The sequence below is a fragment of the Pleurodeles waltl genome, chromosome 1_1 (genome assembly GCF_031143425.1).
Source record: "Pleurodeles waltl isolate 20211129_DDA chromosome 1_1, aPleWal1.hap1.20221129, whole genome shotgun sequence".
Lineage (NCBI taxonomy): Eukaryota > Metazoa > Chordata > Amphibia > Caudata > Salamandridae > Pleurodeles > Pleurodeles waltl.
The window spans coordinates 903,603,927-903,622,853 of NC_090436.1; the positions used below are offsets into that span (position 1 = coordinate 903,603,927).

An 18,927-nucleotide genomic window follows, 5' to 3' on the forward strand; every position below is an offset into this window, starting at 1 on the left:
GTCCGCCGTGCTGGAGGTGCTCACCTCCAGCACGGCGGACTGTGGAAAAGCGGTAGGACGGGCGGGGATTCAGCGGTTTGGCTTTGGCCAAACCTCTGCCGTTATAATATGGTGGTCTTCACTGCTGGCCTATCGGCAGTGAGACTGCCACCGCAGCCCTGGCAGTCTTCGGACCGCCAGGGTCATAATGATGGCCTCTATGTCTTTTCAGCTGTTGGCAGAGTCTCCTGACAAATGGTCAAACTTCCCTGTTCTTTTGTAACTCACTGTAGATGGAGGACACTTCGGACCTCTTTATGACCATGGCGGTCTGAAGACCCCCAGGTGCACGGTGGCAGCCTCTGGCAACTTGCCACATCCTCGCTTATACCGCCAGGGCGGTTGGACAGCCGGGGCAGAGATTAGCATCTCCGGCTCGGCGGTCCACTGAAGACCGCTGGCTGTATAACAAGTGGGCTTTCTGCCACGGTTTCTATGGCGGTAGCACTGTCACGAAAACCCTGGCAGAAAGGCTACTGGTGACAGGAAATGTCTTGCTTGTCACCACCAGACGACTCCCTCCCCACCCCTTTCAAACTCTGTAACCCCTCCAACCCTCTTTCATTCCAGCACCCCCCTTCCCCACCACTTTCCATACCAGCACCCTCCTTCCAGAACAGCACCCCACCTTCCATACCAGCACCCCCTTTCCATATACACGCAGACACACCCACACGCACCCCGCGTACACTCATTCACCTACGCATCCATACTCGCATTCACTCACACGCATCCACACTCGCATTCACTCACATGCATCCATACTCGGATTCGCACAAACATTCTACACACACTCACCTTAACAAACATACACTCATTCAAACACCCCTTCACATACGCATTCACACACGCATTCAAAAATGCATTTAAATACCCATTCACATGCATATACACATGCATATGTATACACACTTGCATTCACACACGCAGGCAACACCCACTCACACACGCATACACAACACCCCTTTCGGACGATTGACTTACCTTGTACGACAAGGAAGTTGTCCAGCAGGGAACAGGAACAGCATTTCCACTGCGGCAGCGCCCTCCCATCATGACACCGCGAGGTCATATTACAGGATGTTATATGGCTGGTAGAGTTCTTTTGGTGGGGTGGGGCCAGTTGTGGAACCGCCCTTTCAACTCCAACCGCCAGCACGACTACTGGAGGGTTTCTCCCCAAATTGTGGTGGAAATCCTTCAGTACTCGTGATATGGTGATCAGAAGACCACCAGCACTGGCGGTCTTCTGGTGCCTGTGGCTTCGGCTGCCTCCTGAAAAGACCGCCAAAGTCATAATAAGGGCCTTTATCTTGAAAGTATGGAGCTAGTTTGTTGCATCGTCCTTCTGAGGAACTAGTAAGTTAATTTTTCAATATAAGGGTAGTAAGGGATTGTACAATCCAGAATATCTCCCTGGGGGCATTAACTGCCTTACCTAATAGATCATCATAGTATGAGGCTTGTACCCTTTTTATTTCTTGGTGGTAGTGTTGAATGGCTGCCCGATAGGTGAGTTTTGCCCTATCTCCATATTTTTGTCTCCATAATCTCCAACTTTTTACACCCTATTTTTAAGGAGAGTAGATGTTTGTTAAACCATGGTGCAGAGGTATCTTTCCTTCCCTTTTTTAAAGTAGATATGGGAATCAAGTCATCAAGGGAGTCATTAGTCCACTTAGCTTCATCAGAGTCATTTCCAATCCTGGGTCTGTTCAAAGCAAGTATGGATGCCCAAGTTACTTTACTGAGTTTTGACCATCTTCTGCCTAGGCTCGGTGGGTCCTTCGCACCCGCCAATGCAAGATGAACCTTGAACGACCGATATCCCTTTGATCGTGGCCATTTGCAGGGAATCTCAACTTGCAAACTGCCTAGAGAATACTCACTAAACAGATTGTTCTGTGACCACTGTGATTGAGTGTTTTGTGACTGACATATTTGTGTATAGGTTAGCTCACAAAATCAGAATAGATTGTCAAAACTTTGGTGCACAGTTTGTGATCATGTTTTGCAAATCAATTCTTAATACATGAGGCCTTTGGAGTTTTACCACCTGCCTCACCTGAACGGTTACGGATGGGTCTTCAGAGCATCTGCAGAGTATGGAAGTAAAAGGTGATGTTTCTCCAGTTCAGTCAGTCCTTTTTTTAAAAATATCTGATAGAGACATCTAGCTGCAGATTCCTTAACTTAGAATCCTCACGAGCTGCCAGCGCAGATACAGATTTTTTTTCCCCTAGTACGACGTCGGTGTCGGCAGAGTGCGTTGGTCAACTCCATATTAACATTGTCCACCGGATGTAACGTGAACTTAGTCCATGTAGTCCCCCTCGCTGAAGCAATGACGTCAGTTCCTTCTTTTCTGCGCTTGCAACACAGATCCGGAGACTGTTGTTCTGGATGTTTTTGAGCCTCCTTCAATGTTTTCATGGAACAGTGTGTTTTCAATTTGTTTGGGGTTTAAACCCTGTGGGTCCTGTGGACGGCAGATGTTGACTACCGACCCCCATACAGTGTGCATGTTGTGCCTAGGTAAGCACCATGATGCCCAGGACTGCGACTCCTGGCAGCAACTTCGCCCAAAAGCTCTGCAAGAGTGTTGGATGAAGCTTGTTGTGACGCTGATGTCGGAATCTTGGTTTTCCCATCGCATGAAGTCTCCTCAGTCTGACATCAGGCAAGTCTCACAAGCAGTCGAGGCCTCTGCAGTTATCGACCTCACCGCAATCGATCTCTCGTCATTCCTCAGCTAAAGAGTCGGGGTTTGCCCCGCATTTTCCTCCTTCTCCAGGAGTTGGGCAACTAGACCACATGTGTGCATATTATTCTTCCCTTCACACATCTTCAGTCCATCACCTGCCTCTGGAGCGCCTGTTGGTCCCAAGGAGGTGTGAAGTGCCTTAACTGTGCCACATCGGTGGATTTGCCCTCTGCTTCGGTTTGCCCTTCAGAGTCAGTTGACACAACTGTTACAGCACCGGTGCACAGCCCTTCAAGGTTCTCACCTTTGGCGCTGGTGTCCAATCAGCCAACTATGGTGACTTCGCTGGTGGCACCAATCCAGTTCGACTCCCCCCTTGCATCTGACATCGATAGCAACGTTGAGGTATCGCCTTCTCGACGCCGGTCAATGTAAGGAATGGCGTTGGTCATTTCTCCTGTGAGAAATGGCCTCTTTTTGACATGGTTAGCCCCCATTTTTATGCCTGATGTTTGATGTAGCCTAGAAGTTGTAGTGCCCAGGGACCCTGCTAACCATGTTCCCTGGGCCAGAGCTCTTTCCCTAAACTGTTGCGATGCATTGGCACAATTGGATACACCCTTAACTACCACTATAAGTCCCTGGTACATGGGTACTTAGGTGCCCAGGGCATGGGGTACTATGGGTAGGCCCTTGAGGGCAACGCACTGATTGTGCCACCCTTTAGGGCCATGCTTCCAGATGCACACAGCACTGCCATTGCAGGCTGAGTGTCGTGGTGCAAATCTAATTCACAAACTCAACATGGCACTCTGCCTGTGTGCCCTGTCCACCATACACTGCATTTACTAAGACACCCCTCTGGCAGGCCTTACAGCCCTAAAGCAGGGTACACTTTAGTGTATGTGAGACATAGTTGCATGAGCATTATGCCCCAGCTGTGTCCTTGCTAAACCTGGGACATAGTGAGTGAACAGAGCAGGCACTTTACTACATATACTGGACACTGGTCAACACGAGTTTCCAAGCTACATGATGGTCACACTGAACCCTGGGTTGTTTGGTATCAAACAACTCAGAATGATAAATCCAAACTGGTACCAGTATGGATATATCCCTAAATGCACCCAGGGGTCACATTAGAGGTGCCCCCTGCAAAAGCTAACTACTCTGGCATGGTTGCTGACTGGTTGTATCCAGCCTGTCACCTCCAGACACCCTATCTACAAACTTTGGGGGAGAGCCCTCTCTCTCTGGTTTGTAAAACAATGCCCTTCCTGGGTGGAGGAGCTAACACCCCTTCCCCCTAGGAATGTGCACTGTCCTGACAGTGAGCTTTAAAGGGCTTACTGCCTTTGAAACTCGACCCCCAGGCCGGCTGCTAGCAGCTGATGGTTAGCCCCTTTGCAAACCCCCACGTTTGATGCGAGCAAAGGTGGGAAACCACACAAAGGATAGGAGGAGTGGCCCCACCTGGTATGCACCACCCCGAAGATGCGAGGTGGACACTCCATTTCATTTTCCTTCATCTTAGATGGAAAGAAGATAGACAATCAGGCCAAGGAAAGAGACCCTTCCCACAGTAAGGCCCATATTTATACATTTTTAGTGCCACATTTGCATCCTTTGTTGACGCAAAAGCGGTGCAAACTTGCAAAATACAACTGTATTTTGAAAGTTTGCGCTGTTTTGCATAAAAAAGTGGCGCAATTGCGGTCCTAAAAAAAGTATAAATATGGGCCTGTGTTCACTGTAATGGTTGTCGATGCCCAAAGGTAAGAGTCTCATTGGACACTACCAGGTACCCCCTAAAATGCCCCCTAAATTCAGTATTTAGTGGGCATTCCTGGACCATGGAAACAGATTCGAAGGACACAAAGAAGACCAGCACAAAGAAGATTAAAGGCACGAGAACTGTGGACCTGCTGAACAAAGAAAAAGGGCCAAACCCTGCTTGCTGCACCCAGGACCCGACAATTGCCACTGAGGAGCTGCTCGATAAATGGACTGACCTCAAGAAACCCAGAGGACCTGTAGGCTTCACTAATCGGCCAAGAACTCCCCCCAGAGTGAAGGTACCACTCTGCAACAGAGTAGGAATCCGCAACCCAGGGAGGGTCACTTCACTGACTGGCTGCTAACTCCCGAAGAAGAAGTCGGAGCTGGACCTGACAACACACCAATGACTACAAGGACAAATCCTGCAAATATGCCAAGTTTGGTGGCACTGCACCCTCCAGTGGCCAAACCATACCAATACCCCTGGTATTGGTCAGCAGACATCGAACACCCAGAAAACCATCCTGCCCAGGGCTGAAAAATCACCAGGAGGAAGCCCCAGTCAAGGGACTTCAGGAACACCCTAGACCTCCTGCCAGACTGCCCCCATTGCTCGGTAAGCGACCCTCGAAGTGACTTACTTGCAGATTCAAAGGGCGTCTTTGAGCACAGCTCTTGGCTCACCATTTTATTATGCACATGGCCTTGCTGTCCTGCAATGAAGAACCTGCTGTGCCCTAAGGGTCCCTCACCCCTTGCAACCTCAACACTCCAAGGGGACCCCAAGGAACCACCTCTAATCTTACTTGTGCAGTGCCTTTCCTAGTGGTCCCCTGCACTGGATCTGCACCAGCTCCAGAGACTTTCTCTCGCTGTTCCCACCGGAACCGAGAGCGGTCCAAACTTCTCCAGCTAGGACTGTGTGCTCACCTACAACCTCGACCAACCTGCAAAAGAAGAACTTGGTAACTCAACTGTATGATTTTTAAAGGTGACTTTCCATTAATTCCCATGGGGTGTAATTACGTGCAAAAAGACTGTTTTCTTTAAACTTCAGAGTCAATTTCTCCAAAAATACCTAACAAATTTTGATAATCTTGGTCTTAAAATTTATATAAAAATCTGAAGTATTTTTATAAATTGGTCTCAACTGCTTTGCTTTTCTCCAAGACTGGCTTAACTGCTCAACCAAGCTACCATACAAGTTAGAGCATTAGGGGGTCTAGTTTTAATCTCTGTAAACCAACATGTGGTTGCCTCGAACCCCTGCAGAATGTGCCTAGCTTTGCACACTACATAGAGGGCGAGCCTCCTACACCTCCACAAGCCTCCACTTCTGCTGTGCCTATTGCAGGTGATTTTGGAGAGGCACAACCGGAGTTGGATCCTCCTAGAGAGGACAGACGGTTGTCTGGTCTGGCTACAGTTAGTGGCTTGGATTTTTATCAAGCCTCAGGCCTCCTTTCCCCTCTGGGCCTTGCTATGGAAGTGAGTTCCTCCTTTGCTGACATGCTAAAGAGGGTTGCGGTGGTGTTAAGTGTAACCCTTTCCTTAATGGAGTTAACTTCAGATCCCTTAATTGATATACTCCATCAGAGCCAGACCGGGGTTGAGCCGGTGCTTCCTTATAGCATGGCCCTACATGATGTCTTGTTGGGTGCTTGGGCTAATCCTGCTACAGGGACCCCTGTTGACCGTGATGTATTGCACAGGCAGTGTACTACCCCTGGTGATCCACCTCGTTTAATCAGCCATCCTACTCCTTGCAGTTTAGTGGCACAGTCCACTTTAACTTTCCCTGATATAAAGTTCCTCCCCCATACTCCTCCCAATAGAGTCCAAGAGTCTAGATGTCTGTGGCAGGCATATTTTTTCATCCACAAGTTCTGCTCCTCATTCTGTGAACACGTCTTGTGTTCTTGGATGTTTCTCTCACTCATTATGGGACTCTTTAGTGAACAGTTTACTCTCATTTCCTGATAATGCCAGGAGCACTCTTACTCCTGTAATTCAGGATGGGCGGAATGCAGCTAAATGAATCATTTGCTGCGGAGTGGATGCCACTGACTCGTCAAGCTATGGCTTCCTCAGTTGTGGTCCATCCCCGTGCCTGGTTACGTACCACAGGGTTCTCAGAGCTAATGCAGTCTACATTACTGGACATGCCATTTGATGGTGCCCATTTGTTTGGTGCACAGGTTGACTCTGCCTTACAATGTTTTTGAGACAGCAGAGGTGAAGCCACAAGTTGACTTTGTTTCTCTCTCTATCCTTTGACTTATTCATCACTACTGCGCTGTTTCTTGTTCTTCAGTGTTCCTCACATCAGTCTTGCATTTGCAGGGCCCTAAGGCTTTCAGTTATCTTGTTGTGCTTTATTGGAATGCTTGGTTGGGTGTTTCATCTTGCTGGGTGCTGTGTTTCCCTGTCGTGTCATTGCAATATGTGGTGCTCTGACACCCTGTGGACTTTTTCATGCCTGATGTTTAAGGCTTAATTATTATCATTGCCTGTTTTACCGTAATGTTTTCTGCTCAAGTTTATTCAATGTTGCTCAATTAGAAGTTATCATTTATAGCACACCTGACTTAAGGTGATATCCTTTGCTTCACTCTGAAGAAAAGCTTATGCTTAAGAGTTGTTACCTGTCTGGTATATATCATACTCTAAGTGGAGTGTTTACGTCCTGTGCTAGTATGCTAAAGAACATTTTTACCTGGTTTCACCTTTACTTGGCTTTTTTCCCATTTCTCCCATGGCAGACTGTTGACATTTATACCACTGAATTTATACCATTTTACTAGGATCCCTTAAAGGGAACTGGGGATATTACCAGCTCTTTGGGTTTTCTATACCATTGAGAGTATTGGTTACTACATCGCCTTGTACTGTCAAATAGGTTAGCTGTTATGTTTAACATTTGACAGGTACATTGATATTTTTCCTGTGATATCACTCTCTTCTTCAGGATTTCCATACCTTCCTTGTTTTGGTCTCATGTGGTTCTATTACATATTGCTTGCAATTTACTTCTTTTCTACACTTAGGTGTAGACTTCTCTGCAGTGTCAAAATGTTCTTTGCACATTCCTATTTCTTTTCCTGACTTCAATCAATTTTTAATACGTCTTCATAGAGATGTATCTCTTTGTCAATTGTGCTTATTCTATTGTGTGGACTTCTTGTTTTTGAACTCTTTTAGAGGTATTTTATATCTGTTGCTCTTGCATGCAGAACTTCCTTCCTTTTGGATGTACTGTACCCCTTTTCATCTTCTCATGGGTACTTCTTCTATTTTATGAGGATATTAGATCTGTCATATTTGATATGGTTTATTATTGAAACCTCAGAAAGGTACAATTACTTTCATTTCACATGGCTCTATTGTAGTTCAGTTCACACTTGAAGGTGTGTTGTTATTGGATGTGTTCGTTAAATTCGGACTGATTCTTTTCCTAAGAATCTAGTCAGTTTAATAGTTTTCATTGGTGAGTTCTTTTCTACTACATCCTATGATCCTATATTGACCCCTATTTTCACTTAAGTAAGATAAATCACATGAAGTGACGGACATATATAGACCGATGGGTGTTATGTATGTGTGTATGTATGTATGCACATGTTGCGATATATATATATATATATATATATATATGTATATATATATAAGTCTCTCTCTCTATATATATACACACACACATATATATATATATATGTATATATTTATATCTATATATATCTATATAAACACTGATTGTGGTGTACTCTCCTGATAAGTGCTCCAAATGCAAAGTGTGGAAAAATGGTGAGAGCATTAAGGGCCAGATGTATGGAAGGTTTTTACCCATTCTGTGTCTATGAGAAAAAGTGTTCGTACATATGGCCCTAAATCTCTAATGGTAGGACAAAAAATAGTACATAAAATCAAGGGACTCTTTACTTTTAAGAGTGACTTTGTAGTATATGTTTTGAGATGTAGCTGCCCCAAAATATGTGTAGGGAGCACCAAACTGCAAGTCCATAAACTAATCTTGCAGCATTTGCGGGCTGTACAAAACAAAGATGATATGTACCCTGTTGCACGCCACATACATGAGAGCCCTAATGGAAGATTAGAAGAAATAAAATATAGTTTTATAGATGGGATCATTAAGGATATTGGAGGTGGCAATAGGGAATTGAAATTGAGAATTTTAGAACCAAGATACATAATCAAGTTGGATACTAAGGAGCCGAATGGATTGAACAGTAGTGAAGAATTATCAATACATCTAAAAAAAGAAGTAATGGTTATAATTATTAATAAGGAATCACCTGGTTAAATATGTATTAATAAAATCAATAGGCTGGTCTATAGTGACATTGGATGATTAATAATGGGTATATATATATATATATATATAAAAATACAGTAATGCTTTGTTGTTAGACTATGATTAAGTTGCTGTGTTTATGATCACTTATATGCAGTATGAGCCTCTGATTGGACAGACTGATAATTGGATTCAGAATTTACATTGGAATTAATTTATCAATAATGTATTGTAATGTACTTTTATTTTATTTTATTCTATTTTATTTTATTTTGGCAAAGATTCATGAGACCAATCAAATATGCGTATACAGTACAAAGTGAAGAGAGTAGCAGCAATTGTGTAGGTTGGTCTTCATATTTAAAATTGAATGAAATTTAAATCTAATCTGAATCACGTAGTCGATTATGAATATAGAAAGGAAATTCAATATGGTGACGGTATAGTCGATAACGATATTTTAGCTATTTTATTGTATGACTTTTGACATTTTTATGTGTACTCGGTAAAGATTGATTAGTGCGATCGTACACATTTTAAAAAGAAAATATATAATAAGATTGGTATTTGTTTAAAATGTAGGAGTAATTGTATAAATTGGTCACCATGTCTAAAATTATATGAGATTAAGGAGTGATTTGAATTACGAAAATGAGTATGTGGTATATAAAGCAGTTCCAAAATGGAGACCGCAGGGTTGACAGAGGCATTAACGCCGAAACGCGTTCCTTCGCGAGTCAAAACATTTTGGTTTCAGTAACTGTGGAGTACCATATCCTTTGTTGGAACCCAGAAGGAGAGTGGGAATATATATATATATATATATACTCTTGGTGCTACATAGGCGTTGGTTCTTCCCTCCTATGTCAGTAGATCTTGGAGATGTTTTATTATATTTGCTACTTTTCCTGGGGTAAAGTATTTCATATACCAAATGATTAGTCTTGTTCTCTTCATTGGGGGCAACTGTCTGTTTTCTCTGTATGAGATACTCCATTATGTTTGCCTTTTGATGTAGATTTGATTGGGATATACTTTTCCATGGTGAGAGGTTCTGCTCCATGGCCAGCTATGCTGCTCTGTGTTCCAACAGCGTGGAACCCGCGCTTATGGTCTACATCTGGGAATGGATAGGTGCATATCCACTATCCCAGCTGCTGCTACTATCTTGTGATCACGGGTAGTCTTTCTTATCCACATTTTCTTGTCTTTATGATAGCATTGCTCTGGTCATTCCACAGTCTTGCCCAATTGTTTGCACATGGGTTTTCACTTCTTTAAAGGAGCGAATAGCTTTATCTTAGGTATGGCCGTTTGCCTTTAGCACTTATTGCTCATGTTCACATAGGTTTCTTCATTCCATGTTTTTTTTGCTTCCTGACTCCTAATCAGTGGTTCCTCTGTGGAGTCCTTGGTAGTGCAATATGTCAAGGCTCACATATATTTTTCAGTATGTCAGTCTTTTCACGTTTTTCTAGACCGTTTCTGTTCTCTGAACATAAATTTCAGGGTATCGAACATAATTTTAATTGTTCGGTCATGGGTGAGTTTTTACCCATGTTCTTACCGTTTTTGTACCCTTTTTCTTACAGTTGTCTTTTCACTATTTCTTTTTCCTAATCAGTATGTTCTTTCTCATGGATATTTTTCTGAGTACTTCTTTTTCTCCAGTACTAAATCAGCTTTCCTTCTGTATAAAAGGCTTTCTGTGAGGTTAAGTTGATTATGACACAGGATTGACATGCTAACGTGGATGAGTTTATTCTATGCTCTCACATGGATGAGTTTCTTTCTATGCAGTCCTGTTTTCTGGTGTTATTCACCCTTCCTTACTTCCACAGGTTAAGATGTCATAGAATATGCTATTATTCTCCCTTAGTTTTCTCCTTCTCCGGTCTTTTACTCTTGTTCTCAACTGGTTTAATGACACTTAAAGACTTTTGAGGGCCTCAGTTCATAGCTCCTCCTCTGGGGTTTTTATGCTTTGGTGTCTGATTCTAAGTTAAGGAATCTGCAGCTAGATATCTCTATCAGATCAGTTTCTTATCTTCGGTAACAATATATCTGGTAGAGACAGGATCTAGCCACAGATTCCTTAATGACCTTCCCATCTTCCCCACTCTGCCAACTGAGTTCCTATGTGGTCCCCATAGATTTCCTCTTGGAAATCTACACCTAGGCTTAGACTTACGTGATAATTGACACTAGAGTGTCTTTCATTTGAAGCATACTGTTTCCATTGTGGCTCCAAGTTTTGAGTGCGGAAAAATGTCACTAGAGAAACTTACGTCAGTGCATCGGCAGGAGTATATGGAGTCTGTTGACGTCACATCTGGTGAACAATGTCATTACGGAGTCATGCGACGCCCTCTGCCGATGCCCAGGCGTACTAGAGAAAAAGCTCACCTTGGAAAGTGAACCATCCCAGGTTTATATGCTTCCACCCATGTTTCCTGTAAAACACTTGCGCTTCTTGACTGGTGGAGTGCACAGTCTCAGTCCACTTGCCATGGCTCCCACAGAAGCTGTTTTTTCAAAGTTACATTGCTATGGCTTCTGCTTCCGTTGCGCTCAGATATAGGAGCTGGGCTTTCTACATCAACAGACCAGGATATATTTGCTTCTCTGCAGCCATCTTCCTCCTACTAACAGCATAGTAATAGGGGAGAACTTGTGGATTTCCTTCCCAGCTAGTAAATAATAATCTGAGAAAAATTGACACAACATGAAATAAAATATGTTTTACCATGCATCAAAGCATCCCATATATTATGCCTGTATCATAACGCCATGGTAATATTATTTTCATCAGAAATACAGGAGTAGACTCAAAGTGAGCCACATAAAAAGTTCTCTTCTGGAGCCAGAGACAATAAATGCCTTTCCAGGGTATTTCCTTATGGATAGGATCGTTCAGTAATATCTGTTTCGTTTGGATTTTCAAACTTTCCATGTTTATGGCCTACTGCCTAGATGGGCAGTAATATTTCAGGACCAATTATTTGTGAAAGACAAATAAACACCTTCATATTTCATGGGTTGTTCTGGAGTTTTTGTTCTACGTATAATCATGGTTCCAGGTGAACAATATGTTACATGAGTATCTTGATAATATCAGTAAACTGGCTATATTTTCACAAGTGGAAAAGTTATACATATCGAAATCCTCGATTTTCATAAATGTCAATCCATAAAAATGATGCAGTTAGCCACTTCATCCATTTCCTAGGCTTAAGTATATGATTCCTAATAACACGTTAGTATGAAATTAGCCTCTTGAGTCACAAAAAAAAATGCATCAAGAGTGCATACTCTAAACCCCAGCTGTCAATAAAAACTGCAAATTAATTATGCGCCTTTTTTGCTGTTGGCAATCAGTTTGCTGACCTTTTTATTGTGCTGAAATATCACATTGTCATTCTTGTTCTAATACATCAACAACCGGAACAGCTGAAAGATACACTCACAGCAGCCTCAGGGGGGACCCTTGCCCTTTAGAGGGATTTCATCCATCAAGGTCTCTCCAACACATTTCTTTGCTTGTAATTCAAAGAATGTCAGGTTATATTTGGCATAAAAACTTGTTTTATATATTTTCTATGCCGGTTGCAACACGTAGAGTTGCAGGATCTAGTTAGGTTTAGACGTGCCTTAACATGTTATGGGTAGGCAGTTTTCATTATTCGTTCTTTTCCTGTGGTCAGCAAGGTCCTGTTGGTTCCTTATCAGATCATTTAAGAACACCAGGAGAGAAACAGACCAACGCCATCACTGTCCCCATAACAGTTTATACTGAATGAACATTTCACGCCAATCTCCATCGCACACTGTACAAGAGGGTCCGGAGTCATTCTTCCTTACTTGCTAGGGTCTCAGATCTCAAACCCAGATACACAGAATCAGTATTTTTGGCCATGTCTGTCATTTAATCCTACTTTTGACAGTAGAAAATCTGCTTTGTAATTCGAACAGTCGAGGTTTAGCGATGGGGTGAGATCATGGGTTATTCCATGGAAGTAACTGAGGATGACTTTTAGGAATGTGATGAACACCTATAAATCTAGCGGTGTGGTCAGCACCCGGAACGCATAACGTAGTGGGTATTACAGAGACGTTTTAAGGCATAGACAAAGTGGACACTGCCCAGGGCCCTCATCTTCCAAAGGGCTCCTTTGGAAAGTGAACTTTCTCTCCTATACCTCTGTGTATTTTTTATTCCTCTAAACCTCTCTGCCTAAATGTACCTCTGACTCTGTCTCACTACCCAGTGTGATCTTAAGGAATTTTAGGGTCCCGGGCAACACATATTTTAACTGTTTACATAACCATGTTAAAGTTTAATATAATTCAACATTGTTTGGAATCACGCAGGCTTGAATTATCAGGAAATTGTTGATAAAGTTAAAATTTGCTTGTCCAAGGGCCCCAAAAATATGTCTTCCTTGGGGGCTCAAAAATTCTTAAGATGACACTGTATTGCACACATAACTTCTTTAAAACGTTGAAACGTGCAAACAGGGTGGAAATGCGCGAAACATCCACATATTCTAATGTGTGTGTAGAGGAAACTTTCCTACACATAGAGATTTTTTTCATGTGTAAACAAAATGGAGAAAATATTGCATTTGGAAATCCATGATTCTGTGGATAATGTATAGGAGTAAGTCTCGGGAAGCACAAGAACGCCTGGAGATGTAAACCTTGTGCACTTTTCCTGGCATACAACTGTGGATTTGTATAATTCCCTGCAGCTGTGGAAATCTAAACAAATTGGAATCTTATGTTGCCTGGTAAACCTCATGTCAGAGATATCAGTTGAACTTTGAGTCATTAATTTCTGGAATCTAAGGGCAACATTCTTAAACGTTAGTTTTGAAACATTTACACTAGGCATCAAATAAAATATTCACAAAGATTAGCAGTGGAATACTTTAGGAGAGATACATCTTTGAAATTGTGTGGATCAAGAATTGCTGTAGTGATTTCTCTCAGTTTGTGGCACAAACACATGCACAGAAAAGCTTTTCATGACTGAGGTCCTCATTATGAGGTTGGCTGACCGTCGACCCTCCAACTCCGTGGAGAGGAGCCCGCTGTGGATTTGGCGGTCTCCCCAGGCCCAATTACAAGATTTCCAATGGGCTGACCAGTGTAAACCTAAAAAGCCTGAGGTTCCGCCAGTCAGCCCAGTGGAAACCTTGCAGCAGCATTGACTTTGGCTCCTAATGTAACGGAGGTCAATTCCGTCGCACAGAGGCCCTCGGAATACACACTGTCTGCCATAGGAGACAGGGGTATTTCGAGGGTGCTGGGCAAGGGGGCCCTGCACTGCCCATGCAATGTGCCCCCGTGTGACTCCCAGCACTTAGTTTCACCTGCCTTTCCATGGCGGTGTCCCTGCCATGGAAAGGCTGACAAAAACAGGAGTCATGATCAGTATGGCGGAACTGAGTACAGCGCCGCTGTATGTGACCACGAGTTTGAACGCAGTCAGCCCATCGGGAACCATGTTCCCGGCGGTGATGGTGGTCCCCTGGCAGTCCAACCGCCAGGGTCGTAATGTGATGGTTGGAGTGTGGCGGTCTGACCGCCGCCATGAGTCTGGCAGTCCTTGGACTGCCAGGCTTGTAATAAGCCCCTATGTGGCCTCGTGTTTGCATTATTGCATGGCACTCTGGAAGTTGTTTGAGAGGCACTCTACTAATTGCTTAATATGCATCTTTGCTAAATAACTGTTATTAAGAAATACTAATACCCAATAAGCAAAATAGCTTGTTGTCTTTTATGCTTAGAGAGCGCAACAGAGGAGGAAGGATTTGCTCAACCTAATTCAGACTGTTATGAGGCTGGGGCAATTTTTTTATTGTGCATACAAAATTCACTTTTTTTGTTGATGTGTAGTTTTCTTCTTTTTCTCCTTGGGCAGTCATAGTTTTTCATGTAATTTCTGCCTGCAGGGTACTGATTCAAGCTGAAAACATCTTGCAAAAATGTTCAAACTAATGTGTTGTGGCTGAAATAGTTTCTTCTCAAACTACTCTCATGCTTGCATTGTTGCGTGACTTCTGTACAAGTCATACCCTCTGGGACAATTTTCGCACATACTATTTTCAAATTTAGTTTACACATTATATACAATTTTTGTGAACATTATTCAGATTTTGAAAACAAAATCATGATTTCTCCCATCTGTGATCCGAATTCTGGATTAACCTTTGATCTTTTCTTGCTCATTGGAACGCGCATGTTTAACCTACTTCATTGGAAGTCATTTTCAGTGCCTCAGAACATACTTCCAAATTCTATACTTCGCCATGGTTTTCTGGGTGTTTCATTAAGCTAACAGCGATATAGGAAGTATATTTTTTATTCCATGTTCATGGACGCATCTGTAATTGCACTTGTCTCCCCTTCAAACCGTTTAATACTTAAACTGAAATAATTCTCGCTCATGAAAACCCTTGTGTCTGCACCTTGTTTTTTTATGCACTCAGAGGTAGCTGCCTTCCAAATGAACCGGAAATGTCTTCAATGGACCAGGAGTAAGAGTTTTTTTAATTGATAATTGTGTCTGATTGTGTTGGCACTTTTTGTCTGTAATGATTGAAAAGACGTGTTGTTTTTTTCGGGAAATTGTGCAAAAGGGAAGCTAAAAAGCTTTTGACTAAGACATTTGGCAACAAATGTGTAAGATATGCGCAAATGCAAATAGGGTTATTTATAAAGAGACATGTTCTGCACAGTTGTTAAAAACGTTTTCTGAAAGTACCAATGCCCCCTTGTGATTTACAAAAATATACTGACTTGCACTTTAGTTATGGTACATGCAGACGGTGCTCAATTTGAGCCAGTAGGTGGAGCCCGCCAGCACTCTTTTTGGGTACCAGAGCTTATTTTTCATCATAAGACTTTGACACGGAGGAAGAGACCAGAAAAACGCACAAAAGTAAGGAAAGAAGAAAGCAAAAGAAAAACATTGCAATAAAAGAAAGAAGGAATCTGCAAGAGTGAGATAAATGGTCAGGGAGTGCCTGGTGGTGGATTACAAAGACTTGAGTTGGCATTAGGCACCCCTGCCATTGGATAGTGTCAGCTGTTGCCCCCTGAGCAAAACTATGAGCCCCTGCACTTATTTTGTTTTACAAATTAAGCACTGCATGCAGGCATAGTCTTCACTCACATTTTGTTCAAAATACAATTACTTATAGATTTGCAGTGTATAGTCCCTTGGCAAAGCCTTTGCGGGTAGGGTCAGAAAGACAACTATTCAAAAACAACAGGAGGGAACCCCAACCATCCTCAGTCTATCTTTCTGTAGCCACCCAAGGGGATCAACCAATGGTGTTAAAATGACTATCATCCACTTGGATTCCAAGTGGAATGCATCATCACAGAATCCTCATCCAGGTACCTAGTGTATCTGGACGGGCTCAACCTTGGTTGCCAAGGAAGCTCTTTGGTTATTGGGTGGGATCCTAGATTTAAAATAGTCTAGGGTGCTAAAACTGTGGCAGGCATGTGTGTACACCTTTTATAACAGGAGCAAATACTTGACACCAGTAAACCCTTTGTCAACCAAATAAAACTAGGTAGGATGTGCATAGATCATATTTTTGTTGTGTGGGAAGATTACCAGGTTTCATTGTCTCCCTTCTTTCTTGGCTGAACTCCTTGGAACCCAATTTGAATCTGTTGTTTTTGAATGGTTAGATGTTTAGGAAGGTGAGAAAACCCTGTATCACTTTTCACTCTTTTCTTCTTGGAATATAGCAGTTTTGTTTTAATTTTGAGCTGTGTTTTACTCTTTTTACTGGTATTTCCTTCACGACTTGTCTGTTCGAATGAGCGTGGTGGGCTGAGCTGGCATTCATTGGCTGGCGGTTTCAGGGCTAGTTCAATGGGACTGCATATCATTGCAGTCATAGTGCATCCATGCAGCAAACAGTGAGTTCTTACCCATTCCACCGGGACCTGTGGGGCACTTTTAATTTTATCAGAGACCTGTTCTGTTTTGTTTTAATTTTGCACCGTGCTTTACTCTTTTTACTGGTATTTCCCTCATGACTCTCCTGTTAGAACGAGCATGGTGGGCTGAGCTGACATTCATTAGCTGGCAGTTGTCAGACTAGTTGTTTGGGACTGCATTTCATTAGGACCATGGCACGTCCGTGCCACTGGCGCGCCAAAGGCGTGCCTAAGGCAAGCTCATCTGTGTCTGTTCTCGCCTGGATGGTGCCAGGCCCCATGCATGTTTAACATCAGCCCTCCATGCTGCTCCTCGAGCGAACTTAAGCACCTAGCCCCTATCACCGTGGCAGATTGCCACCATACACTGGAGGTGTCTGAAGACATCAGGGGCTGTGGTAGGTGTAATTTCCACTGGTCCATCCCAAAAGGGGAACCTATGGGGAGATCTGTCAGCCAGGAGATTCCACCTAGGTTACATTGTCTTTTGCTTAATTGTCTCTCCCTGGTGAAACATGCTGTTGAGGTCTTCGACCTCCTTATAGACCACAAGCCTGATGCTCTATTTTTTATCTGAGACCTGGCTTACTGAACTGTCGGCACCTGATATTTAAGCAGTAGTTCCTCAGAGTTATACCATTGTACATCTGGATAGCGAGACTTTAAAGAAAGGGGGAGGGATTGCTATCATTTTAAAACAAACAAGCTGCGTATTTTTCGCTGACCATATCAGACAATTTCTCTGTAGCTGGCTTTTTAGTTTATCCCATTCCTGGCCCACCCTCTAACTTTGTCACTGCATTAGCAGATGCCGTACCTTCGTTTTTAATTTGCCATTCTCATTTTTTGGTGTTAGGGGATTTTAATCTCCACATGGAGGGCTCTGAGTGTAAATCTGCTAATATATTGGCAGAGGACCTGAACCCTCTTTAATGTGTTCAACTGGTCCACTTCCCTACTCCTAAAATAGGTCACACATCAGACTTGATTTTTGCCAGTTTTTCTGAGGTAGTGGTAGATTCTCCTTTCCCCTTGTTTGGTCGACCATTATGCTATACCCTTTAAGCTTGTTACACCTAGTCCTGTAACATGTACAAATTCAGATAAACAGACGTAATCTCATAATTGGAGGAGGGTTACCCCCGCTGCTTTTTTGAAAAGCCGTGCTCCGAACTGCCCTTGTTTATCTGCTAATGTGGGCGAGGCGAACTTACAGTTCACTAAATGGATCACAGGCATGCTGGATCATATTGCACCAGTTACGTGCCATTCGATTTAGTGGCTTAAACCTTCAGCTGAATGGTTTAATGACCAACTCTGGACTCTGAAAAAGCGGTGCAAACATCTTGAGCGGCGCTATAATTATAACCCACAGGAGGAAGTTAGCTATCGCACAGCCTTGAAATATTAGCAACATCAGGTAAACACAGTGCCTTTTCTATGCTAACAAAATCTTCCAGCACAGAATTCATTGAGAGAATTATTCTCCATTGTAAAGTCATTAGTTTCCCTCAAAAGGGTTGTCCCCATTAACATTCCCTCTGAGGAACGATGTAACGAAATTGCCCACTCTTTCCCAAGGCCTTGCCCCCTGCCTTGAGGTCTGTTCAAACCTAGGCAGGGTAAAACTGGACTGCTAGAGTTTAGTGCCCTTGATCTTGACCAGCTATGGGCACTTTGGGGATAAGTGAAATTGGACTCTCTTAAGGACCTTGCCTCCCATTCGACTTTGGAGAGAGGTAAAGAGGCAATTCTTCCAGGACTAGGTGCCCTCCATAATATGTCTTTTGCCACAGGGCAGGTTCCTTTGAGTTGGAAACAGGCCATTGTAGTGCAGCTGTTAAAAAAACCTTTCCTTGATCCTACAAAACCGGAAAATCTGGGGCCTATTTCCAGTGGCGGCCTGCAATTTCAAAAGGGCGCGGGCAGGAAGCACACTCACACTCATTCATTCATTCACAAACGCATGCACATCCATTCACAACACTCATCAACATTCAAACATACAAGCATGCACCAAATATTAATTAAAAAAACACACACACACACACTTACCTTCAGCTTGGGGGGTCCCAGGAGGTTAGGGACTGCTGCCTTCCCTCTCTGGCCTACCTTAGGTTAGCCAGAG

General features: G+C 43.1%; 1 protein-coding gene across 14 annotated transcripts in view; it reads left to right on the top strand.

Annotated features, from left to right (window-relative positions):
• The window catches only part of LOC138288601 (protein prune homolog 2-like), a 400,651-nt gene that overhangs the window by 304,784 nt on the left and 76,940 nt on the right, over positions 1–18,927 (top strand). For 6 of the 14 annotated variants that reach the window (XM_069230106.1, XM_069230109.1, XM_069230100.1 and 3 more), the window contains one exon: positions 15,329–15,376. The exons of the other annotated variants lie outside the window; for them this stretch is intronic. In XM_069230106.1, coding sequence (XP_069086207.1) covers positions 15,329–15,376 — 48 coding nt within the window. The remainder of the gene's footprint in view (positions 1–15,328; positions 15,377–18,927) is intronic. 14 annotated transcript variants of the gene reach the window in all.